Here is a 27823-nt window from a genome sequence, read left to right as displayed (position 1 = left end):
CCTCGTAAACATTACCATCATCGGAGCAATGGCTGCGCTCTATCAAAAGCATTTTTATCTCCTCGTCTACCTGTATCTGTTTTGTCTCGTTCCTCTCATCTCTTATTCCTGTTAACTAAACCACAAAATTTGAAGATAGCCATAAACCAGTGGGTTTGGAATATTGAAACGTAAAGCATGTTCAATACTAAGATTAAGATAAAGATCTGGCCATTCTTACTATATTTCAAAAATAGATAATGCAGAGGGCCGACCGATCAGTCTCCTTAAGTAATACTTGGCATCGTTGTGAAGCCGTGAATCTCTAGTTTATGAATTACCGATAATCCCAATTTTAACGAATACAAACGAGTTTTAAAACCCATACAATACTTTGAAATGTTCGGTCCAGAAACCCGGCTCGGCTCATTGTGGTATCATGGCTACGTTCATTACCCTATCTGGGGTTCGGATTCTAATACCATTCCGGTACCTGAAAATAAAAGTAGAACTATCGTACACGCAAAACCTTATTTTAATTGAGTCGTGTTACGAAGGTCACAGAAGATACGTTTAGCTCGATTACCCAATCAACATTCTTAATCTCCTGATATAACACCAAGGTGCTAACTAAGTGGTGAGATTAAAAAAAAATATTCCCATAAAAGTTTAATATACAAGACCTACATTACTAATGTATGGACTGTTCTCTTCCGTTCTAAATTTTAACACCGAGAGAAATATTAAACAAAAATTAACAAATATATGGCGTGGTTGCTATGTGATTTTTTTTTAGAACATAACGATATCTTTAACTTGCTTTTCCTCAAAAAACCTCAAACGGATATAGCTCAGTCAATTTTATAGTTTAATATTAGTTATCTTTTTAAATAAAGCAACCGAGCTCCAGTTGCCTTGACACCAAAATATTTCCAATATGAACCCTATCAGTTATCTTTGTAAATAAAGCAATTAAATTGCAGTCGTCTTGACACGGACAATTATTTTTGAAATGGTCGGGTTGACGTTTGAATTATATTGGTTGTTTTGTTTTTTTTAAAACAGGAATCGGTTTGTAATATGTTGCAAATCTGAAGATACCAATAATAATGTATATAGATATTCACATGATTCTTCGGTGCTCAGAATTTCAGCTTTTATGTATGTATATGAAATTCATTATTTCTGTTATCTGCTATCATATTATCTGTTTCAATAAAATTAGTGAAAACAGATTTGTGTTGATCTTTTTTTAACCATTAGTTGTGATTCCAAATTTAATCCATACAATGATTCCAAATTTAATCCATACAGTGATTCCAAATTTAATCCATACAGATATCAAAGTGCCGCAAGTCTCAAAACATGTGCCAATCCGCATGTTATATAACGAGAATAAATATAAATTATAAATTGAATAACACTTCACATTGCTCCGTATTCTGCAGACTACGGCGGTAATCGAAATCGCCGACAAATACTCCTAGTGTTGGCTGCCATCCATTATTGTTTAAAAACATTTCCCGATTCGAGAATATTAGTAAATAATTAATTAATAATTTATTCAGAATGTAGCGACGATACTCACTAACAATACTTACCAGAAATTTATATAGTTAACGATTTCACGCTCTACTGGCGTCGGGTCCAGTTACTGACGCACATCAAAGATAACTGGCGGTTTCACTCTGATAGTGACGTAGACCTCAAATAGTGACGGTTTCTTAATTAGTCACGCTTTTGTCAATTTCTCCCGCACGCGCCTGACTAGTGATATGATCGGCTTAACTCACGTTTGTTTAATTACTCACGTTATTTTTACATACTGACACAAGTAAGGAATACTAACCAATTGATTTAAATACTCACCTTATGATTATTACTGACCATTTATAGGAATACTGACGTACGGTACAAATACTGACGGGTTTAAGCGACTACTGACAACACGTATATTTCTCACGAATTTCCATGAATAGTAACCACAATGAACCCTTTCTACTTCATATATAGATATTCTAACACATAGGCCATTTAGTCAATGCTTAGAGATAGGTTCTACACACTATGCATGTTACCGTGAAAATAGAATCTTTTCTCTCACATCAGGCGTATTTGATTCGGCACGTTTAAATCTCTTAATTTCACGTGTCTCGCGAGATGACTACTTTCATTTTGAGTTACTTTACTAAAACATTTAACTAACCTTATTCCAATCGACATAGTCGTCAACATTTCTTAGCGTGTTTATTTATTTATTTAAAAACATAACCCCACGTATTAGATTCGGTACGTTTAAATCTCTTAATTTCACGTGTCTCGCGAGATGACTACTTTCATTTTGAGTTACTTTACTAGAACCATGCGTGTGTGTGAAATAGCTTTATTTAACTTTGGCTTCCACCAAACGAATGTCACAGACAAGTTATCGGATACAATGTATATTGAATCGAAGCATGTTGAAAGTTATAATGACTGTCTATTAATGTCTATTACAATATGTGACATCTATAGTTTATACATATTGTCGGCTGACTCGGCTCACATCAATGCGATTAATATGTCCGACAATGCCGAAACTACGAGGTTAACACAAGGATTAAAATTATAATCAGTTATTGGATTGATGAATATTCCAACAAAGGGAAAACAATGACTTCTGTTTACGACTAGATTGATGAACTGTCCGACAAAGGATTAAGTCGGTCAATCAAGGCAGATTAAGTAGTTAATCAAGGTAGGTTATTTATAGACGGTATAAAACGATAAATACGTTGATCACTTAATTACCTAATCAATCCAGCGTATTATCGACGATAATCGGGTTGAGTGGTAGTTATACAATCAGTAAACTATTACTTTCAGAATTTTGAATATTATTCACCATGTCTTGATGTCCGATTGGGCATATTCCCGGCCGGACAATTTTGGGCGTTTGGAAAAAAGATTCGGACAAGTCCGGAATATACGGGCAAAATCCCATCACTGCCCTAGACTAACTCTATATATGTTCACTAATAAGAATCATTACATTTGACAGTTTATTAGTATTTTTTTATTTTTAAACTACAAAAAACATTAATAACAAGTACCATCCCATATTCCCCTAAAAAACATTGATCATGAGAATTATCACCTATTAACCATTACCACACTTAGATGCCAATTATGGTTGTTTGTTTCCATTGGTCTATATAGCCGATACCTATATCCTCTGCTGTTTTTATTTCATCCCCATCTTCATTAGTCCAGTTGGAGCAGAAGAATAAGACGTTAAATTGCATTTCATTTCATATCATTTTATTTCATATTAAAACTATGTACATCACTTAAGCTTAAACAGAGAACACAGATGTACTTAATGCTTAAACAGCAGTCACTCAAGTACTTAACGCCCAAATGGAGACCTGTTATGTACTTGGGTTTCTTAAGTTGTTATTGGCTTGCATCTATATTTTAGTTTATGTACCTGTATATATGTAACTTAAACAACTGTCACTTAAGTACTTAACGCCTAAACGGAGATCAATTATGTACTTGATGCTTAGAGATCAATTATATACTTATTTTAAAACCGAGATCACTTATGTACTCGTGTTTCTTAAGTTGTTATTTCCCTGCATTGGCCGAGAAAGTTCATCCAGATATTCCGGCGTGGTTCTCCCTTGTCAGTGATGCAGAACGGAGGGTCTGACAAGGACAACTGTCTAGTCGTTCGGATTTGGACGAACATTGGTGTGCACATAAAAGATCCCTTGACAGTTGGAATTCGGTATAAGAGTAGGCCGTAGTGCCGCTGTCCGGGCAAAATTTCCCTCATAGCACATTGTATGGCGTATTTCGTCTTCATTAGCCCATTTCGGAGCAGAACAGTAGGACGTTAAACCCCATTTCATATCAATTTCGGCTTGCATCTATCCACATTTTACTTTTATATAACTGTTTATATGAATTATGTTAACAATTTGTATAGTGACATGTGAATAAAATATAATACTATTTTAACACTTACAATGAATAGCACTACTGGATTTGGGTATCAAATGTAAGTGTGATTTAATCAAGCCTGATGTGTTTTAGCATTTAGCAAATTGAGCCACTGTTTTGTTTCACTACCAACCTGTTTAACTGGGGAGTTGGATGACTGAATGGTTAGCGCATGCGCGTTGTATCATAAGGTCTGTCATAGTGTCAACTGGCATAGTTTCAATTTGACGGTTGTATGTGACAAGGAGTAAGGTCGCCTGTCCAACCTCATGGGTTTTCTCCTGGTCCTCCAGGTTCCTTTCACTGCTAAAGACACATACGCTCCAGAGAATTATTGAAATAAAATTGAACCATATGTTAGTCCCGAAATTACTTAGTTTGTGTCAATTAGACGTTAAAGCCATTTCTCTCTCTCTCATCTGTTTATTTTAGGATTGTGGTGGGAGAAACATCAGCTTCACTGCCGGCTTGTTTTGGTTAATTACTTCTAGCATTAACGTCCTGTAGAATCTTCTGAATAACCTAGCAGCACATATCCTTTGTTTCAGCAATTTTTAATCATTACTGCTAGAATAATGGGGAGCCACAGGAGGTCCCATGTTCAATCCCGGTGTTGGCCAAGAAAGATCCTCAAGATTTTCTATTGTGGTTTCCCCATGAGTTGTGCAAGACGGAGAGCCAAGCAAGGACCAGCATCAAGTTGTTTGGATGGGACAAAAGAACTAGGTCCCATTTACACAGGCAGGTTGTTTGGAGGACTTTGGTTGTTAGTATTGTTGCCTGTCAACTCATCTTTCATGATGTTAATGTTTATATTTTTAGATGCTAAAGATGACAGAAGAATATGTCGATGGTATAATACACCTGGTGAATGTTGGCGTGGTGATCGCTGTCCATATTTACATATAAAGAAAACGGATGGTAGGAGATGATGCCCTTTAAATATTCAATCGTAAAATCCTTTTGATAATACAATTGGAAGTTTTCAGCTGACTCAGTTCTTTCTCTGCACGGGGGTCATGTGGCTAAGTGCGAAAGATGCTGGCTCCTGACTTACTAGTCTGGAGGTCAGTTGTTTGATCCCTGCATTGGCCGAGAAAGTTCATCCAGATTTTCCGGTGTGGTTCCCCCTTGTCAGTGATGCAGGACAGATGGCCTGACAAGGACAGCTGTCTAGTCATTCGGATGGGATGAAAAAAGCGAGGTCCTGTGTACACATTGGCATGCACGTAAAAAATCCCTTGACAGTTGGAATTCTGTATAAGAGTAGGCAGTAGTATCGCTGTTCGGGCAAAATTTCCCTCATAGCACACTGTATGGCGTATGTCCGTCTTTATTAGCCCAGTTCGGAGCAGAACAGTAGGATGTTAAACCCCATTTCATTTCATTTCATTTTCTTTCTGGGTATAATATATACATGTAGTAATCATATGTTCTGATGTGCTAGTTTCAGGAAATATCTGGGCCCTTATTCACGAAAACTTAAACTAAGATACAATCGAAATTTTAAGAAATACAGCAATTCCATTGGCTGACCAATATGCTAATTGGATATATGCAAATTGATTTTACTGGTCAGCCAATCGAATTGCAGTATTTCTTAAAATTTCGATTGTATCTTAGTTTAAGTTTTCGTGAATAAGGGCCCTGGTCTTTAAAATCTGGTCAGAAAATAACAGTTATAAATGCGCTGACAAAATGTTAGCGACTACTCATATTTTGAACTTTATCAAAAACACTGATAAAAGACAGATCTTTTCCAGACAAAATGTCAAAGCCTGAAAATTATGACTGCAAATGTCTGTGCCAGATGCCTTATTCGGATAAGGACGTACAATAGATAGCTCATGTATTGCCATTTGTCATCCCATAAAAAAGTTCAGTATTGTTACAAAGCTAATTAGCTCTGCTGAATGTCAGACATGTTTCTTATAGATACTAGAGATTGGCTATAAAGATGCCCTAGCATGCTTCCGAAATAAATAATAATATCATATTCAAAATATCTAGAGACTTGACTTCCCTAATTATGGAAAATCAAAGTGCTGACTTACAAAGACATATTTCATGTGGACGTATATTGTCGTCGACCCTGTAAATCCGTCCGTCCACAATTTATTTGTGGACACTCTACAAGTCACAATTTTAACCAATTTTGACGAATTTTGAAATATAGGTTTATTACCCAAGGATCTTGGTGCCTTTCGAAATTGGGATATATCGGACCGTAACTTCAGAGATTATTAGCTTGTGAACACTCTAGAGGTCACAATTTTTATCTGATTTTGATGAAACTTGAAATGCATGTTTATAACTCTAAAGATTTTGGTTCCTGTAAATAATCGCGACTTTCGGACTGTAACTTCGATGATTAGCGCGTTCTCTGTCCTTCTCTTGCAACGCCAGATTAACCATGGGGCCCAGGCCCCAGGGCCCCCCACATTAGAGGGCCCACCACAAAAATCTCAGTTGCGTGCTCGAGCATGGTCGGACCGAGGACTCCAACGGCCGGTGACCTAGTGACGGGGTCCCTCCGATGCTCCGAGATGTTTTCTGAGTGGTTCGCTGGAATTCAATGCTATTTACCGGTGAATTGTCAAATTCTAATGAGAGTACTGCCTTGTACGTGGTTGAATTTCTGCTCTCATTTTGTTTCAATAGTTTCTTCAAATTATATGTACACAGCCAGAACCCATGTGTAACCGTAGCACAGAGTTGTTGTTGTTGTTGATATTTGTTGTGGTTATAAGCTGAATTTGATGAGATGCACATCATGATCACACGAAATATTCAGATTTCTTGATTAAATCTTGTATTATCATTTCGTACTTACAGTGTTAGACGTTCGTCAAAAATCGAGTCCGGCTCCATTCATCAAATCATCGTGGGGGATATAATACAATTCCGAATCAAGTGACCCCGTTATTTATCACTGAGCGACTTCAAAGTTAGGTTTGATGTACCTCTGCTCACTTACAGTGGCGGATTTAACGGGCTCAATGGGCTCCAACCGCCACCTCTAGAAATGCCATTATTTCATAGCACTCGCATGGATTGGTCCACTGAAATAACGCCAGAATGCGCTAATTTTGTGACAGAAATTTATTTTTTTCTGGGGGAGGTACCTGAAATGCCAGGAAATCATGTTTCCGGCCTCCAATTTCTGAAAATTTCCTGGGGGGGAGACCCCCAACCCCCCTTACATGTCTTCGCGCTTTCAGCGCTCGCATTGGCCGGCTCTGCCGGGCCACAGCTCCGCGGTCGGTGATCAAGGCCCCCCACATGTTCCAGGCCCCAGGACCCCACCATGATTAATCCGGCGTTGATCTCTTGCAAAATGTGGGCAGATCTTGCATGGTAACAGCTGGTTTGAACCAACCTTGAAAACCACTTGCAAAACTATTTTGAAAGTATACTTTAGTAATTGGCAGATTGGTCTCATATTTTGCTTATATTGACCGATGTAACATGTCAAATCACATTAAAAAAAGTTACCAACCGTCTAAACTCTAAGATCTCTAAAGAGCTAATAATAATGCCTCTGTACATATTTTTATACGCCCATCCGTCCGGCGGTCCGGCGTCCACAATTGCTTGTGGACGCTCTAGAGGCCAAAGTTAATATCCGATTGATCTTAAATTTATACACAGTGTTTAAGGTCATGAGACGATGAAGCCTAACGTTTTTCAGCGATTTCCAATAATTACTGACAGAGTTATGGCCCTTGATCACTTCAAAAAATCTTGTGAACGCTCTACAGGCCAAAATTAATATCCGATTGGCTTTAAATTCATACACAGTGTTTAAGGTCATGAGATGAAGAAGCCAATTGATTTTTAGTAATTTCCGATAATTACTGCCAGAGTTTTGGCCCTTGATCACTTCAAAAAATCTTGTGGACGCTCTAAAGGCCAAAGTTAATATCCGATTAACTTTAAATTTATACACAGTGTTTAAGGTCATGAGACGAAGAAGGCTATTGATTTTCAGCGATTTCCGATAATTACTGCCAGAGTTATGGCCCTTAATCACTTTGAAAAATCTAGAGGTCAAAGTTAATATCCGATTGACTTTAAATTTATACACAGTGTTTAAGGTCAAGAGACGAAGAAGCCTTTTGATTTTCAGCGATTTCCGATAATTACTGCCAGAGTTATGGCCCTTGATCACTTTGAAAAATCTTGTGGACACTCTAGAGGCCAAAGTTAATATCCGATTGACTTTATATTTATAATTAGATTTTAGTGTATTATAAATGTTTCATTACCGAAAATTAAAAATATGCGACAACTCTTGTTGACTGCCCGGACGATTTAGCTGCTGTGGGCGTATGTTTCGTTGCCTGGCAACCTATCTTTAACAAAAGTTTAAACTCTTATGACCTCTAAAGGGCTAATAATAATGCCTCTGTACATATTTTTAACAAAAGTCTAAACTCTTAAGACCTCAAAAGGGCTAATAATAATGCCTCTGTACATATTTTTATATATATTTTGTTTAGTGATAACTCAAGATAAAGAGGCTGTATTTGTTTGGAATGAAGATCAGAGTGAAATATTACCAGAAGTTGACACATTAGTTGTTGTGGTTGTTTCTACCATCATTAGTCCACGACATTTCTACGTTCTACTACCTTATGGAAAAGTAACTCTAGATTATCTTCAGACACAAAAAGGTATAAGTGGCGTAAAGTAAAACGGTTTTAGTTTCCACCATGCATCCTCATTTCTGTCCAACCTCGTGGGTTTTCTCCGGGTCCTCCGGTTTCCTCCCACTGCAAGGGTATTATTGAAATAAAATTGAACCATATGTTAGTCCCGAAATAACCTAGTTTGTGACAAGTGGACATTGAACCCCATTTATCTCTCCCTCTCGCATCCTCATATAAGGCCATATAAAAAAGATTATTTTGGTTCTTAGTTAATTTTTGCATCACTTAAAAAACAAGACGCATGACCTGTTCTAATTTTAAAAATATGAAAATAGTCTCATTAATTACCGCACATAAATATTTTAACAATGTTTACAGGAAATATAATCGCTAAAAAAAAAAAATTGAAGAATCCATAATTTATCAAGTACTTAATCCATTTTGAAACAAACTGGCCAGAATTGGGTCAAATGAGATCCCGGTAGGAAATGGGTTAATCATAAGCTTCCATTCTCTTTAATATAACTAGACTTCAACAAAAATAATTCTTGGTAATGTTTTTCCTTATTTAATTCACATACCAGCTTAAAGTAATATTCTTGAATAAATTGCTGTCTTCGTTTATTTGATGAGACGATCATGTTTCATCAGTTGATCTATCATATAACTTGCAAAAGTTTTTATTCATTTGTCAATGATACTAGACAAATAGCACACACTGTAACCCAGGTATCATTTAATCTTGTGTATCTAGCACTAATTTCTTTCACATATGTTTAATATACAATCTTTGTTTAAAAATTTGTAAAAACTGTTTAAAATCACCATAAATCGTTTAATTTGTACTTCTGTCCAGTTTAAAGCTAACCATTCAATTTTGATGAGTGTCCAATTTACAAGTATTTAATTTCTTAACCACTGTTAAAAAATAAACAACCCAATTGATTAATGATGTATAATGATTAATTTTTGAACAGTGGTCAGGAAATTAAATACTTGTAAATTGGACACTCATTATCAAAATTAACCAGTCAGCTTTAAACTGGACACATATACAAATTAGAAGATTTTGGGTGATTTTAAACAGTTTTTACGAATTTTTAAACAAAGATTTGATATTAAACGAATGTGAAAGAAATTAGTGCTAGATACACAAGATTAAATGATACCTGGGTTACAGTGACAATGATCACATGATAACCATAATTAGAATTGCTATAAAATAAAATAAAGACTTCAATAACGACAATATTTTTTAAAATTAACCCCTGTCTGCAAGTGTATAAAATAAAAAATCATTATGGTAAATGCTATTTAAAACTGGTCTTGACCTAATTCCAACTGATGACATGTGTCATCGGAATTTCACATTGGAGATTCTGTCTGGAAAATATGTTCTATCAGGGGATTATATTCAATGAAGATTTAAATTTACCTAACAACTGGTCAGTGAATCCATCAATGTATGATCCAGTTATTATTTTAATATCTGCCTGTGTCTGGTACCTGGAATTCATACGCAATGTCAAAGACGCATGATTCGCAAACCATGCCGAGATCGTCTTCTTTCACCACATGGCTTATTTTTACAAAGGTAGCTTGCTGAAACTGTTATGAATAATCAGCAAACTTATTTTGTTTTTTTATCGGATTATCAAAATTACTGTTAAATCAGTGTGCTAATTAGGCTACTCGGATTTGAACCGCATGGCCGATTCTCAATAGCCGACAAACAAGTTGATTGACTTTTAAATTAACAAGTACTTATTAACCCTTTGTAATTTAGCCAAAAGTAGATTGATTTATGATACCATAGTGGCCGATTCATCGTATTATTAATCGGCGTGATAAACATCAATCGTCTAAAGCCGACAAAAAACAGCTGATTAAGAACATTGTACTCAACCCAGATAAATGTTACTGATAATCATAAATCATACTGGATAATCAAACATTCTAATAAACAACATTATAAGATAAATGGAGGGGTTGGATGGCAGAATGGTTAGCGTATGTGCATTGTATCATAAGGTCTGTCATTGAGTCTACTGGTGTGATTATGATTCCCAGGTTGTACTTGACAAGGAGTAGGGTCGCCTGTCCAACCTCGTGGGTTTTCTCGGTTTTTCTTCTACTGCTAAAAACCCCATACTCGCTAGTAAATTATTGAAATAAAATTGAACCATATGTTAGTCCCGAAATGAGAAATGACCTAGTTTGTGTCGAGTGGACATTAAACCCCATTTCTTTCTTTTCTTTCTATATAGTGCCTTGAAATTTGATGTGTATCAGAAGTAATTTAGCCAATTATAAAACAAAAAATTAAAAATTGAAAAAAAAGCTCCCCCATCAGATTGTCTGAGAACCACAATATATTTTTTTTGTATGGCCTAACTTTTATCATTTCTGTGCCAGATTAACCCGAAATAATTTCTACCAGTGCAGGTTCATGTTGGTTATGTTTATGTAAGCACTAGGAAAAACTGGGAACTTATAAAATTTTAAATATTTGTGGTAATTACTTGATAGATTGTTGCCCTAGATCCATTATCTATAAAAGAACAAAAATGTGAAATCCTTTATTTATTTGGTTTTTACTGCGAGAACTTTGCTTTTCTTTATATAGCAAGCACAATTCTCTTTCCCCATGGTTTTTATACGCCCACATTGAAATGTGGTCGTATATTGTCGTCGCCCCCGTCCGTCCGTCCGTCCGGCGTCCACAATTGCTTGTGGTTGCTCTAGAGGCGAAAGTTAATATCTGATTGACTTTAAATTTATACACAGTGTTTAAGGTCTTGAGACGAAGAAGCCTATTGATTTTCAGCGATTTCCGATAATTACTGCCAGAGTTATGGCCCTTGATCACTTTGAAAAATCTTGTGGACGCTCTAGAGGCCAAAGTTAATATCCAATTGACCTTAAATTTATACACAGTGTTTGAGGTCATGAGACGAAGAAGCCTATTGATTTTCAGCGATTTCCAATATTTGCTGCCAGAGTTATGGCCCTTGATCACTTTGAAAAATCTTGTGGATGCTCTAGAGGCCAAAGTTAATATCCGATTGACTTTCAATTTATACACAGTGTTTAAGGTCATGAGACGAATAAGCCTATTGATTTTCAGCGATTTCCGATAATTACTGCCAGAGTTATAGCCCTTGATCACTTCAAAAAATCTTGTGGATGCTCTTGAGGCTCAAGTTAATATCCGATTGAGTTTAAATTTATACACAGTGTTTGAGGTCATGAGACGAAGATTCCTATTGATTTTCAATGATTTCCGATAATTACTGCCAAAGTTATGGCCCCTAAGTTATCATCCGATTGACTTCAGATTGATACACAGAGTTTAAGATCTTGAGACGAACAAGTATATTGATTTTCAATGAATTTTTATGACTTGAACAGTTAAATCTATGATATTAAAAGCTTTGCATACAAAACGTTAGCATGGGGCAGAACTTTATAAAAACCAAACAAATTCTAATAGTTTTCTGATAATTACTTCGTGAGTTGTTGCTCTTAATCAGATTTTAGTGTATTATAAATGTTTCATTACCGAAAAAAGTAAAAATATGCGACAACCCTTGTTGACTGCCCGGACGATTTAGTTGCTGTGGGCGTATGTTTCGTTGCCTGGCAACCTATCTTTTTTTTTCTATCCGCACTGATAACACCAATCAGCTAGACCTCCTGTTTTAACTTGTGTTTATCATGACAAAGAGAGAAGGTGACTTGCCCTCTCTTCTCATGACAATGATTTTAACACCCTGTTTTAAAGTGATTTTTTGATATACAAGAACTTATTTTATGTTTTTACCCATTTTCTTTTTATTTTATAATACATCTTGGCCTGTGATATGTAAATAGCTTAATTAAATCAACCTTTCCATAATATCATATTATAATGTATTGGACATTAAAGTAGCTAAGTCCGTAACTCTATCATCCCAAATCATCGACATTGAAAACGCGAATTTTTACAGCATTGGTGTTGTGATCTTACCTGGAAAAGATGAGCTTCTGATATCCAATATTTAAGACAAAATAAACATTTTACCATGTTTACCATGTTTCAGCGCCATTTGTAACAAGGTGCTGAAAGAATGAGGCTAGACATATTCCACAAGTCATGTCAAACGGTGATATCATATTCTTATTTTGAGAGCATGCGCAATAAATAATATCGGTGTTGACTGGAATAACCAGACGCTAGAAACTGACTTGCGGTTGAGACTTCTGGCGTATTTCGCCAAACATAACTGATGACAATTCACAGTAAAACAGACACGATTGAATGTAAAACAGTTTATATAAATTCATATTACATTATTATATGTGTTGCGACCCATTTGTGCCAATTTCTAGGTCCAAAATATTAGCGATTTAGCTCCTTTAAATAAGTAATAAACAACAACGGCAACATTCTTTATGGTTGTTTCCTAGTGGCCGTATGTTTCATTGCCTGGCAACCTATCATTTTGTGAATTGTTAATGTTATTTCTAGATAAGGGAGCTTATCGTGAAGCAGAGGAAAATTTAGAAGATTTACAGAAATCATTAAAGTTAGTATATAATTATATAGTGGACTATGTACAAACGTTGAATCATTACACAGGGTACATAAATACAGATTGACCATATATACTATTCAAAAAAAGTAGGGGATATTTGATTTTGGGGGCATAATACTAAAATATGCAAATGACTACGAAAAAAGTCACTATAGAACCTAACAGAAGAAACATTTCCAGTTACATGTGACGCCCAAACGCACCAATAGCTACCGCATGGAATGCAGGTGATGCTTGGGATCATCATGGGGGTCCAACCCAAGATTTGCACGACTCTGACTTTGAATGTTACAGTCATTGTGGCATTGAATTCCAGGGTGGAAACATCAGTTTAATTGTTTTAGTGACCAGAAAACAAATTTTGATATGCGTCGGCTTACCCAAAATGAAAGGTTACATGCCCTTGGCATGCTACAGATCGGCACAACACAGGCGGTTGTGGTGCGGACGATGAATGTTTCTCAGTCTGTCATAAGCAGGCTATGGTCCAGATACCGTGATACACAATCTGTACAGGACAGACCACGCTCAGGTCGACCAAGGGCGACAACTCAAGCCCAGGATCGATTTATCCGTACCTTGGCCTTGAGAAATCGTGTCATCACAGCAAATCAGATCAGCGCTCGTCTTCAAACAGACACTGGTGTGAGAGTGAGTGGCCAGACGATTCGGAATCGACGTATTATAATATGATAGACTTTTCTATCACAACCACATTCAGTCAGTGATCATTCTATTTGTGTTAGTCCTTCATACTCGGAGTCTATACCCAACAGAATCACTTGAAAATACACTTGGGCTTTCAGAATACCATACTTTACCACAAAATGCATCTCTGTATAGTGTATACCATTATAGGCAATTTGACTGGCCAATAAGACATACTATGGCCCTACACGCAACTGAATTTACAGATTATCATAATTCACCACAAAACAGACGTCTGTGTTTCAATTTAATCAGCTAATAATTCCATGTGTTTTCAACAGTTCTTTTAAAGAAAATCTCAGATTCCATTGTAGTAGAAGATGATTGGTTGTAATTTAACTTCTACACAGTTTTTTTTTTCAAAGATAATGTTATCCCCAGTAAATATTTTGTTACTGTTTATTTTGTTAATTTTGGTACAATTTTTTCACATATTCCAGACATTGTTTAAAGTATTTCATTTGCATCTAATTCTAAACCTGTTGTATCATCACCCTATATCGTGTGAAATACTATTCCCTTGCATTTACAGTAGTATTTACCGGCGAGGTGGATCTCAACATGATCTATTAGTATATGCTGCCGGACAAGCTGTAGCTGTACAGGGCCATGACAACAAATGGTATCGTGGGAAAGTTATTGATACAAATCCAGAAGATGAACGAGTCAAGGTTAATAAATAAAATTATAGATTTAACTCGTTTATTCCATGTATACTACCCCTTTATAAAGTTATAAATACTTTAAAGATACAGTTGTAAATACTTTAAAGATACAGTTATAAATACTTTAAAGATAAATTGTTTAAGTGGCATTTACTGAGTGAGAATAACACAATTATATGGAATACATATCATTATTTCTGATGACGTTTCAACGAGGCTTCTAATAGATATTTAGTACAAATAATGTATTAAAATGTTAGCACTAGAAAGAACTAGAAGCCAGTTAAGTTTTTATATGCCCACATTTTCATGTGGACGTACTATGCCGTCGCCCCTGTCCATCCGGACGTACGTCCACAATTTGTTTGTGGACACTCTACAGGTCACAATTCTTATCCGATTTTGACGAAACTTGAAATATAGGTTTATCTCCAAAAGATCTCGACTGCTTTCGATATTGGCATGTATCGGATCGAAACTTCATGGATTATGGCCCCTGTTTGTACGAAAAATCATGTTTTTAGCTTGTGGACCCTTATAGAGGTCACAATTTTTATCCGATTTTGTTGAAACTTGAAATGTAAGTTTATAACCCAACGATCTCGGTTCCTTTCAATATTCGCGCATATCGGACTGTAACTTCCTGAATTATGGCCCCTGATTGTACGAAAAATCGCGTTTTTAGCTTGTGAACCCTATAGAGGTCATAATTTTTATCCGATTTAAAAAAAGTATTATTATGTCATCGTTACACCCTAAGGACGACAGAGTTCGAATTTCGTGACAATTGGCCCAAAATTGACAGACAAAATGGCCGCCGTTCGTTCTAAAATAGCTTAAGAATATGGTATATCAAGGTTGTGGACCCTATAGAGGTCACAATTTTTATCCAATTTTGTTGAAACTTGAAATGTAAGTTTATAACCCAAAGATCTTGGTTCCTTTCGATATTTGCGCATATCGGACCGTAACTTCCTGAATTATGGCCCCTGATTGTACGAAAATCACGTTTTTAGCTTGTGGACCCTATAGAGGTCATAATTTTTATCCGATTTAAAAAACCGTATTATTATATCACCGTTACACCCTAAGGACGACTGAGTTCGAATTTCGTGAAAATTGGACCAAAATTGACAGACAAAATGGCCGCCGTTCGTTCCCAAATAGCGTAAGAATATGGTATATCAAGATTGTGGACCCTATAGAGGTCACAATTTTTATCCGATTTTGTTGAAACTTGAAATGTAAGTTTATAACCCAAAGATCTTGGTTCCTGTCGATATTCACGCATATCGGACCGTCACTTCCTGAATTATGGCCCCTGATTGTACGAAAAATTGCGTTTTTAGCTTGTGGACCCTATAGAGGTCATAATTTTTATCCGATTTAAAAAAACGTATTATTATATCACCGTTACACCCTAAGGACAGCTGAGTTCGAATTTCGTGAAAATCAGCCCAAAATTGACAGACAAAATGGCTGCCGTTCTTTCTCAAATAGTGTAAAAATATGGTATATCAAGGTTGTGGACCCTATAGAGGTCACAATTTTTATCGGATTTTGTTGAAACTTGAAATGTAAGTTTATAACCCAAAGATCTCGGTCCCTTTCGATATTCGCGCATATCGGACCGTAACTTCCTGAATTATGGCCCCTGATTGTACAAAAAAATGGCGTTTTTAGATTGTGGACCCTATAGAGGTCATAATTTTTATCCGATTTAAAAAACTGTATTATTATATCACCGTTACACCCTACGAATAGCTGAGTTTGAATTTTGTGAAAATCGGCCCAAAATTGACAGACAAAATGGCAATTGAATTTGCGCATATCGAATTGTAATTTCCTGAATTATGGCCCTTGATTGTAGGAAAAATCACTTTCTTGTTAGCTTGTTCTCTATCCGTCTCACGAAAATGTGGGCGTATCCTGCCTGGCAGCCGCTGGTAATTATTTCTCATAATTACTGCATGAGTTGTTATTTTTGATAAGTTTTTAGTGTCTTGTAAATGTGTCCAGTACTTACAAAACAATATATAGCCTCCATGAACTGTGTCGACAACATAGCTACCTAGCAACCTATCATTTTGATAGTTTAAGCAAATCTAAATATTCTATTTCAGATATTTTTTGTGGATTTTGGGAATACGAGTTGGATAAATGAGAGAAACATCCGTAAACTAGAAGCACAGTTTCTACACCTACCTCTACAAGCTGTTGAATGTTTTCTAGAGGAAGTTGAACTACCAAAACGAAAAACTGTGTGGTCATACGCCTCTCGGTGAGATTTATATAAGGGAATATGTGTATATGTTAAAAATTTAATTTTGTTATTCAGGCTGACGTCTGACACAGAAGTAATTACCAAATTCACTACATCCAATATTTAACTGTTTTTGTACTCCTGTTCATCCACAATTCCTCCTTATAGTCGGAGATATTGAGATTTATTTTTTTATTTTTTTTTTTTAACTAATTGGGAATGTCTCTAATCTCTATTTTATAATTTGTACTTTGTCATATAAGTTATTTCTATGTTTATTTTTATATTTTTTTTACTTGTAGTGAATATTTTCGTTCACTGGTTGATGGTAAAACTCTGGTAGCTCAAGTTACATCACGGTAAGTTGAAAGACTTGTTTGTGATTATATTCTCCCAATATTAAACAGGAACAAGGTCAACAATGCAGGAGAATGGGATCAAGAAGAAAAAAAATTAGTTGTTAGCAAAAAAACTGAGTATGACGTCCTATCAAAAATCTAAGTCCATCAGTCGATTCTAAATATCCAAGGAACAAGTATGTCAAGTTTCATGCCGATTGTACATGAATTTGTGGAACCTGAGACTTTTTTCAAAAACATCTCCTCTAAGAACAACAACTAGCAGTTGTGGCAATGTTCAGTTGTAAGTTGTAATTCTACACATTGCTAAAGGTTATATGTAAATGGGTGTGACCTTGTATTAATGAAACTGGTGTAACATTACCAGTGTATAAAACATGAAGTGAATCAGGTTAAACATCCTACTTCTCTACCCTAACTAATGAAGATGGGCATACGCCATGCAGTGTGCTACAAGGTAATTTCACCTTGACATCGCAGTCTGTATCGTTTTAGCTCTAACATTATATATTATGCATCTATAATAACACACGTTTATATTGGCGTAAAATGCTGCTTGTGTTTTTGCCCTGGTTTCACAAAACATTGTCAGACTTAATTTAAGAATTTACTCAAAATTGTTTGCCTTATTTTAACTAACATATAGTCCTTTATTAAACTTCTGTTGTTTTAATGTATCAAATACATCAATAAGAAACTTATGTGCAGATTATTCTGTTTCTGGATCAAAGATATTTCTCATAAACAGAAAAGTAATTGAAAATTAAGTAAATTCTTAACTTAAATTTGAGAATGCTTTGTGAAACTGGGCCTGCTCTAGTGTAGATCATACTTTTTGGAAATCAGTCTGTAACTTGTGCCATTGCTTTATCAAGGATATAAGTATCAGGTGTGATGTGTGTTAACTGTTTGAGTAATTATTCAGTTCTATATGCTTCCTACTGGTTTTGTTGTTGGGAATTACCATTAGCTCACTTAGTAGAGGTGTATGATTTCCATGGTTGGGGTTTTGGGTTCTATTCCCAACTAAAGCATCCTGTCACATAATGAAGAAGCCTATTAGATTACAATAATTTCTGTTAGAGTTATTGCCCTTGCTCAGATTGAAGAATCTTATCAACACCTAAAAAACAAGGTTGTCTGATTAACTTAAAATTAAATCTGGTTGGTTGTTTGTAGTTCTTTAAAAAAAATTGACGATTGTATTTCTTATAAATATTGTAGAATTGTATTTTACAGAATTGACCAGTTTTGTTCAGTGAAATATATCTGGATTTGCTCCAATCGTTTATATATTTCAGGTCATGGCATGGAAGTTTAAAAATCAATCTCTTTGATACGTCTGGACGTCAGGATATAAACATAGCTCAAGCTCTTATTGATGGTGGCTATGCATGTGAGACACCAGACGATTTTCCTGCAACTAATGTTTTATCAGGTTCAAGTCAAGATTCTATCGTGTATGTTCCTGGTTAGAAATAAATACAAATCTGAAAATAATGCTACAACAGGAATTAACACTACAGCTGAAAATAGGAAATAATGCCACACCTGGAAATAAAGCTACAACTGAAAATAACGCTATAACTGGAATTAACACAACAGCTGGAAATAGTAAATAACGCAACAACTGAAAATAACACTGCAACTAAAAATAACGCTGTGAAAGGAAATGAATATACAACTAACGCAATAACTAAAAATAACACTGCAAATGAAAATAACACTACTACTCAAAATAACGCTACAACTGAAAATAACGGTGCATCTGGAAATAACTCGACAACTGAAAATAACGCCACAACTGAAAATAAAGCTATGACACCCAAATGAACAACAATAATATATAGCTTTTTTGTCTTGTGTTCCCAGAGTAATAATGCCCTATTTTTATGAAATGGCTGAGATGAAATTTGATTTTACAAGAAATAATAATATTATATATTCTAGAAGTTTATGGGTACAATAATCACTGTATGTATATTTTGAAGATTAAATTACAGGTTTTTTGTAAAGATGCATTATGTAAGAGTTAGATAAAGAGCTGGCATTTTCGCTGTAATAATAGATAAAGAAAAATGAACATATTGAAAATTTTATTCAAATAACTTTATTCTGAGCGAAGTTATGACTCTTTGAAGATGTAGCGTCTTGATTTTCCATTTAATCATTAAATGTTCAAATGGCAGGTATTTAAATCTCGGCCATCTGATAGTCTAGAGAGCCGATTGTAGGCTTGTCATGTGGATAAATGTCTAAATATTTATATAACATTTGAAGCCAGAAAAAGACCTGAAATAAGCAGATTTAGCTCTTACATAATGCATCTTTAATGTACACTAGGACTTGTGGTGAGAATTTTGTCCGGCAAAGATTTTTCTGTATTTTTATTGCTATGTCAGGTACAACTTAAATAGTGCCTGATATTTTCACAGGCACAACTAATATCATTAATAACAATACTCACAAGGAAGCAATTATGTAAATAGTGTGAATCTAGTTAGTGTGATAAATAATTACACCATATGTAAATATTTCATGTTCATAAAAAAGTATTTTAATTAAGCAATTTATTTGTAAACGTCTTTATTCAAGTATTTCAAAGACTCTGGCTATTGTGTAAAACCCCTTTCATTTTATTTTAATTAAGAATATTTTCAAAAAAATTGCCAATTATATCTAGGTGATTTAATAAGTTTTTATGTTGTTTTTCTTCTGGACATTTTATTTACGTACACAAACAGTAGTGCTTCCTTTACAAAATGTTTTCTTTTCATTAAATATTACTTGAACTTATTCCAGACGTGATTTATGAAACCTTTGATTAGCGATTTAAGTGCTCTGTTTTTATACACCCACATGGAAATGTGGACATATATTGCCGTCGTACCTGTCGGTCGTCCACAATTTCTTGTGAACCTCTAACTCCAAAAGGTATTATCCGATTGTTTTCAAATTGATATATGTGGTTTACATTAGTGAGATGAAGAAGGCTTTTTAATTTCAATAATTTCTGTTCATAACGTCTAGAGGTATGGCCCTTGTTTCACTTTGTTGAACCTTGTGAACTCTATTAGGTCAAAAGTTATCATCCGATCTTAGTGAAATTTATATGCATTATTTAGATTATTGAAATGAAGAAACCTATTGAATTTCAGCAATTTCCGTTTATTGTCTAGAGTTATGGCCCTTGTTTCACCTTATTGAACGCTATTACGCCAAAAGTTATCATCCGATCTTTCTGAAATTTATATGCGTTATTTAAATTAGTGAAACAAAGAAGCCTATTGAATTTCAGCAATTTCTGTCAATTACTTCTAGAGTTATGGCCCTTGTTTCACTTTGTTGCACCTTGGGAATGCTTTAACATCAACAGTTATCTGCCGATCTGTATGAAATTTACATGCATCATTTAAATTAGTAAAGAGAAGAATCCTATTGAATTTCAGCAATTTCTGTTTATTACTTCTAGAGTTCTTGCGCTTGTTTCACTTTGTTGCACTTTGTGAATGCTCTAACCTCTAAAGTTATCTGCCGATCTGTATGAAATTTATATGTGCCATTTAAGTTGGTAAAAAGAACAATCTTATTGAATTTCAGCAATTTCCGTTTATTACATCTAGAATTATGGCTCATTTCACTTTATTGAACCTTGTGAACACCTAAAGTTATCATCCGATCTTTGTAAAATTTATATGCATTATTTAAATTAGTGAAACCACGAAGCCTATTGAATTTCAGCAATTTACAATAATTACTTCTAAAGTTATGGACCTTGTTTCACCTTGTTCAACCTTGTTAATGCTTGATTGATGAAAGTTATCATCTGATATGTATGAAATTTATATGCTTCATTTAAATTTGTGCGACAGAGGTCTATTGAATTTCAGCAATTCCGTCAATAATGTCTAGAGTTATGGCCCTAGTTTTACTTTGTGAACCTTGTGAATGTTTGAACGTCAAAAGTGATCATCCGATCTGCATGAAATTTATATGCATTATTTAAATTAGTAAAACGAAAAAGCCTGTCAAATTTCAACAATTTCTGTAGACTACTTCCAGAGTTGAGGCCCTTGTTTCAGTTTGTAGAACCTTGTGAACCCTCAAACAACAAATTATAATCTGATCTGTATGGAAATGTCTTGTAAAGGCCCCCAATTACCTACAAAGGAATAAATATGCGACAACCCTTGTCGACCGCTCGGAAGATTTAGCTGCTGTGGGCAGATGTTTCGTTGCCTGCAACCTATCTTTTTTAAAATCAAGACTGAACAGGAAGTAACAATATGAAAAATAGATGCATAGGGGTATCACACTTCTTTCACATAAGTCTGAATGATAAAAGAAACATCCACCTCGACTTAAAGGGACTATCTCAAAAAGAATGACTACGTATGAAATTTTAAGTGCCAAATATAGAAGAATGGTGTATTTACCATGTCTCAAAATTTCAGCTCAAAACATTGAGTCGTTTGAACGTGAATGTCATAACCCTTTTAAGATTTCGGGTCAATTTTTCTGTTGAGTGACCTGATAATCGATTCCGTTCCTTTAGAGGTCTATACAATGAATGACCTATGTGCTGTATTTGATAGCAAAAGGTAAATTTCACCTACACATTATTTTTATAAAATAAAAGTCTGGTTTTATCCAGACACCACATAATACAGCTTGGAGTACCGGTCTCGAATTCCAGATCAAGACTGACAGGTTTAAGTTGTTTGAAAATGTATCACATATGTTGAATTAGTTGCTTGGCCCTAAGGTAGGGGATTTTAACACAAAATTATGCAGTTTTATTCTCCAAAATTAAATATTATCGGGATTGGCCCTTTAAAATAATAGACATTCTTAACAAATGAGGGCAATGTTTTATACCCTGTGCCTATATAGCAAATATGATAATGTCATACATAACATGACTATCTGTGACTCAAATGTTTTGACAAGATATAGCATGAGGAAGTGTTTGTTTATGAGGAATGTTGTACATTTGACTTCCATCATTTCAGCCACAGAGGTTTTGAACCTTAATCCATTCGTTCCTATAACACCAGACATAGTTAAATCTCTGTGGTCGAAACGTTGGTCTACTGTTGATGAGGCCCTATTTTTGTCGATGGTCTTATATATTGAATGTTTCTTATGATCAGAATTTAAAGTTATTAATGAATTGGTTAACTTTTTTTATAGGTTTTAGTTCTCTTATGTATTTGGATTCTTTTTACTTTTTAAGAAATTCAAAGGTATGTGAAGTTTCCGATTTATAAATTTATAAACAGTCAATTATTATGTGTATGTCAGTTTTTGATGTAAGATATGTGCTTAAATACTGGAAGGAAAAGTTTTATTTGGTCAAGTGGCAATAAAGGCCAAAGATGTTTATTTGATGAAAAATGTCATCCATTTTATTTTATATAAAGTTTTTATATGAAGCAAGCTGCTGTTTAATTATTTTTTTTATATTTAAAATGGAGAATAAATTTTTTGTTTTTAGTTGTTTGTTTTGAATTTTTTTTTGATCAATCAATTAGTAGAAATTGAAAATGTAGAAGTGGTGTTAGAATATTTTTTCACCATGACTGAACTTTAAAAAGGTATAAGTATAAGGTGAGCAGTTTATAAGTCTTTCAAATCATGCTAGATTTATTTGTTATCTTGCACCAAACAAATTTAAGGTAGGGATATTGGCATGGGCTCCATCAGTTCTCCTATTCCAGTTTTGTCTTTGTTTAAGATACCTTTATGAAGCTTTGAATGGTTAGCCCGTGCACTCTGTCTGTATCATAAGGTCTATCATTGAATCAACTGGCATGGTTTCGATTCCCCGGTTGTGCGTGACAAGGAGTAGGGTCCCCTGTCCAACCTTGTGGGTTTTCTCTGGGTCTTCCAGTTTCCTCCCACTACTAAAGACCAATATGCGCAAGCGAATTATTGAAATAAAATTTAACAATGTGTGTTAGTCCCGAAATGACCTAGTTTGTGTCAAGTGGACATTAAACCCTATTTCTCTCTCTCTCTTTTTTTTTATGAAGCTTTGTACACACCCCAACCTATTACAGTAGTTGTGACTTTTTGAAAATTAGAAATTTCTCAGATTTTAAGGGTACAAAGCTCTAATATTTTCTAGGATCTTCGACATAATAAACACAAATTATTGGTCCATCCAGTGATGTTATCTTACCATGAAAATATGTGCTCCTGATATCAAATATTGAAAATACAGTGAACAATTAGCTCTTTATAAATAATCTATGGAAAGAAAATTGAAATAGTTTTTGACTGAGTTTTCTTATAGATCTATCTTCATACAAAGATCCTGAGAAATTAACTTATAAAGTTACTTCTTCACAAAATTTTCACATTCAGTTTGGATAGTAATTCACTGAGAAAAATTATGGATAAAGTCCTGATTATCTGAAATATTATGAATTTGGAAGGTCTGGATTTTAACTGCATGTAAGTTTAAGTTTTGTATATACCAAATGAAATGAACGTCAAAAACATCAATCTTCTCACAATGCAAGACATTTTTTGACTTGTCTCCCTTTAGTCTCCCAAGATAATGCTATCGGGGAAAAATTGATTGTTACACTGTAAATATTATATTATTGGGTAACTGTTCCTTGCAGTATAACCATATTAATATATATTCTGCCAACTTGGCTGCCGAGTAATGTCCGTAATTAGAGTAATTCAATTGTGATCTGTTGTCGCACTCCTGCAAATCTGAGTAATTTAAAGGACAATATTGGTGCCAGTCATTATCACATATGTGATAGAGCTGGTTAAACACATTCCAAATATAATTTTAACACAGAGATCATTGCTACGATAGCTGAGTAATACAGGTTTCCTGAATCGGAAGTGACGAACGCCAAAGGAAAACACGAGTCATACCTACTGATATGTGACGAGTGATAACAGTCGATACACGGACGAATTCTGCTCACTAATAATTCCTTCGAAGACCAAAAGTTGTTATATGGGACTGTATATAAGAGGATACCCGACAATTCAATAAAGTAATTGAATGTCATTAGATAAGAGAACACGAGAAAAATAGAAATAATTCGTACATTCCCTTGTTTATATTCATTCTATACCTTATAAAAACATGGTAATGCACGGACTTTTTCTGTTGTTCTTTGTGTTCTCTTTAGTCAATTCTTTTTATGAATTGTCAGATATCCTCTCACAGTCTCACACAACAACTTTTGGTCTTGGAAGGAATTATTAGTGAGCAGAAATTCGGCCGTGTATCTGTTATCACTCGTCACATCAGTCAGTTATATAGAGGTATGACTCGTGTTTTCCTTTGGCGTTCGCCATTCCGATTCAGGAAACATGTAGGAAACATGAATTGTCAGATATCCTCTCACAGTCTCACACAACAACTTTTGGTCTTGGAAGGAATTATTAGTGAGCAGAAATTCGGCCGTGTATCTGTTATCACTCGTCACATCAGTCAGTTATATAGAGGTATGACTCGTGTTTTCCTTTGGCGTTCGCCATTCCGATTCAGGAAACATGTAGGGCCTATTACTCAGCTATCGTAGCAATGATCTAGGTGTTAAAATTATATTTGGAACGTGTTTAATTAGTTCTATCACATATGTGATAATGACTGACACCAATATTGTCCTTTAAAAGAAGACCGCCCAGCAGACGGTCAATCTTTTTATATCCCCGCGTAGTAATACAGGAACTTGGTTGTGCAGTTTGGTTCGGTTTGTCTGTTATAGTCCAGGTTATCTCCGTTTTTTCCACAGGCGAGGTACCGTTAAGCTAAAAACAAAATCTTATTAAAAAATTCCCCAATAACTTTATGAAAAAATGACAACTCGCTCTCACAGAATCATACCGGTAGCGGTATACATGCACACCGTGACATTTAGCCAATCACACCCTTTCAATCCGACGGTCAAAAAACCGTTTTACAAGTCTGTGATTTCTTGATCCCAGTCTTCTAGCTCCGTAGGGATTGATACTGGAGCAGCCACGGGCCTAGTGCATAAGAAGTTCTTAAAAACTGCCTCCTCTCTGTCGGGGATGCAAATGATTGAGTAATATAATAAGGCAGTGCCAATATAATAGACATACGGGAGAATTCATGGGTACCAGAGTATAATGCTCTTTTTCGGGCCAATGTTTCAGTTTGCAAATAGCTCTGAGGGTAGGGAATGTCTCTGCCCTCAGAGACCCCCCCCCCCCCCCCAAGAAAACGCTTGTCATTTATGTGGAAGTCAGAATCTCCGTTTCCACTGTAGTCTCATAGGTAAAATAGATTGGTAAATGTTCCCTTAAACAGTGATGTTTAATTTTCCTATCTATCTTGTTGCATCAATTAAGGGGACAGATTTGGCTCCGGCCCTGCGTCCGGTGTCTACGGTTCTCGGGTAACATCCACTCAGACTCTCTATTTGGTTGTGGTCTGTAAGGTCTCCAAGGTATAGGATAGGTCCATTCCTGCCTGGTGGAGGCTCTAGTTGCCTTGCTGGTTGGTTCGGTACCTGTGGCCCGTAATGAGAAATCCCCATCCCCAATCGGAATTAAATACCCCCCCCCCCCGGGTTAATCCGGCATTCTCGGCGATCTAGCCTATGTAGCCTACTACGGCCCCCAGTTGTCGGCCAATTAATCTGTCTGGAAACATTCATCTTCTAAAAAAAACAAATACTAACACTGCCTTTACCGTTAAATAGCGGTAAAGACAGTAATTGGATTAATTAAAACCACCCCCTCCCTTATTCCGACATTATGTCGACTCAAAAGTTTAAAGACAGTTCGGACGATAATATTCCTTATCGTCCCAATCGGAATTCTGGTCTATGTTGACGCAACGGAAGTGAAACCAATCATCGCATCGGTCACAACATATCATCGGGCTGCCGTCATCCGTTTTTTTACAAATACAGTAAACGTCAGTGTTCCGGTTATCGACCGGAATGGTCATAGATCAGCAGCCCAGAGCACTTTAGTCAAACGAATGAGGTACCAATATATGGATGTCTGCCGGGGTCCAGTTGCTGCGTGTGGCCGTTTGGGCCGCAAAGAGGGCACCCGAAATGGGCTGGATCAAACATTGTGGATACCACTCGGAAACAAGTTGAAATGAACAGATACATCTCCCGGAGTACAAAACAGGCCCTGCCAGACAAATTCTCCTCCTCATAGGGCCCGCCGGACGCCCCCAAAGGGCCCCAAATCTTGAGCTAGATTAAACATTGGAGGTACCATACGAAACAAAGTTAAAATGAACAATTAGACTGTACTAAGTATAACATACCAAATGCCAGACAAATTGTCTGGTGTAAAAGCCCCGCCAGACACCCCTAAAAGTTGGGCCCCGTGGACTTTGTGTTGAAAACACGAGCTGGATCAAACATTGGTGATACCACATGAAATCAAATTTAAATGAACTGGTACATCTCATTGAGTACAAAACGGGCCTGGCCAGACAAATTCTCGTCTGCATAGGGCCCGCCAGACGCCTCCGAAGGGTTCCAAAGTTTGAGCTGGATTAAACATCGGAGGTACCACACGAAACAAAGTCAAAATGAACAATTAGACTCTACTATGTATACAAATCCAAATGCCAGACAAATTGTCTGCTGTATAAGCTCCAACAGACATCCCCAGAAGCTGGGCCCTGTGGACACTATATGTGTTGGAAATGGGCTAGTACATACATAAAAATAAGATTGGTACATCTATTAAATGGATTAGTACATCTATTAAATGGACTGGTACATCTAATCAGTTAGCTACTGTACATGTATCATTGTCGTATTGGAGGCAATAAACACACACCCACAATGGATGATGCCAGTGTATGGAAGCCTATTGTGGCCATTTCATGATCTCGACTTCTCGCGGCGCGAGGGCGAGGGAGCGAGAACACGGGGGAGCAAGAAGTCGAGGGCGAGAACGAATGGAAACAGGGCGGTAATACGAGGATCTCGCCTCGAGAACACAAGATTATTTTCACCTCGACTTCTCGCTACCTCGACTTCTCGCTCCCTCATGTTCTCGCCTTTGAAAATCCCCGTGTTCTAGAAAGTTTAAGAGTCCTAAAAAAAATTAATCTCTAATTTCACAGATAGTATTGTATTCTGTACTCGATTTTAAGTCTTCAGTCAAATCTTTCTTTGCTCTCTAACCTCATCAACATTCATCGGGGTTTTTATGCGTGGTTCACCCTTGCCAGTGGTGTAGGACGGAGAGCCTGACAAGGGACAACGTATAGTCGTTTGAATGGGATAAAAAATAAACGAGGTCCTGTGTCCAGAAACGAAATGAAGTGGGGGCTACGGTGGCTCAGTGAGTAAAATGTTTGCTCTCTAACTTCATCAAAGTTCAATGGTGTAGGACGGAGGGCCCGGCACGGTACAACGTATAGTCGTTCGGATGGAATAATAAAAAAAACGAGCTCCCTGGTCCGGAATTGAAATGAAGTGGGAGCTACGGTGGCTCAGTGAGTAGGACGTTTGCTTTATTACTTCATCACAGAATCCGGATGCTGTAAACTTTGAGGTGCGATAACTCGATAATGAAACATAGAAAGTTTATCAACTTTGGCATGTTAATACTTAGTCATCTATCAATGTGGAGATATAAACATCGTCGAACC

The 27823-nt window shown here is 36.0% G+C and overlaps 1 protein-coding gene across 1 annotated transcript in view; it reads left to right on the top strand.

Annotated features, from left to right (window-relative positions):
• LOC126826787 (uncharacterized) overlaps positions 1-19755 on the top strand; it is a 97980-nt gene extending 78225 nt beyond the window's left edge. Inside the window, exons 10-16 of the mRNA XM_050555863.2 lie at positions 4789-4887; positions 8469-8642; positions 13129-13186; positions 14436-14574; positions 16692-16849; positions 17134-17190; positions 18492-19755. Of these exons, the coding sequence (XP_050411820.1) occupies positions 4789-4887; positions 8469-8642; positions 13129-13186; positions 14436-14574; positions 16692-16849; positions 17134-17190; positions 18492-18666 (860 nt within the window). The 3' untranslated portion in view covers positions 18667-19755. The remainder of the gene's footprint in view (positions 1-4788; positions 4888-8468; positions 8643-13128; positions 13187-14435; positions 14575-16691; positions 16850-17133; positions 17191-18491) is intronic.
• Positions 19756-27823: the final 8068 nt, after the last annotated feature.

Source organism: Patella vulgata, chromosome 7 (genome assembly GCF_932274485.2).
Source record: "Patella vulgata chromosome 7, xgPatVulg1.2, whole genome shotgun sequence".
Classification (NCBI taxonomy): Eukaryota; Metazoa; Mollusca; class Gastropoda; family Patellidae; genus Patella; species Patella vulgata.
Note: the sequence above shows the minus strand (reverse complement) of the source record. Positions and strands in the feature narration are given on the sequence as shown.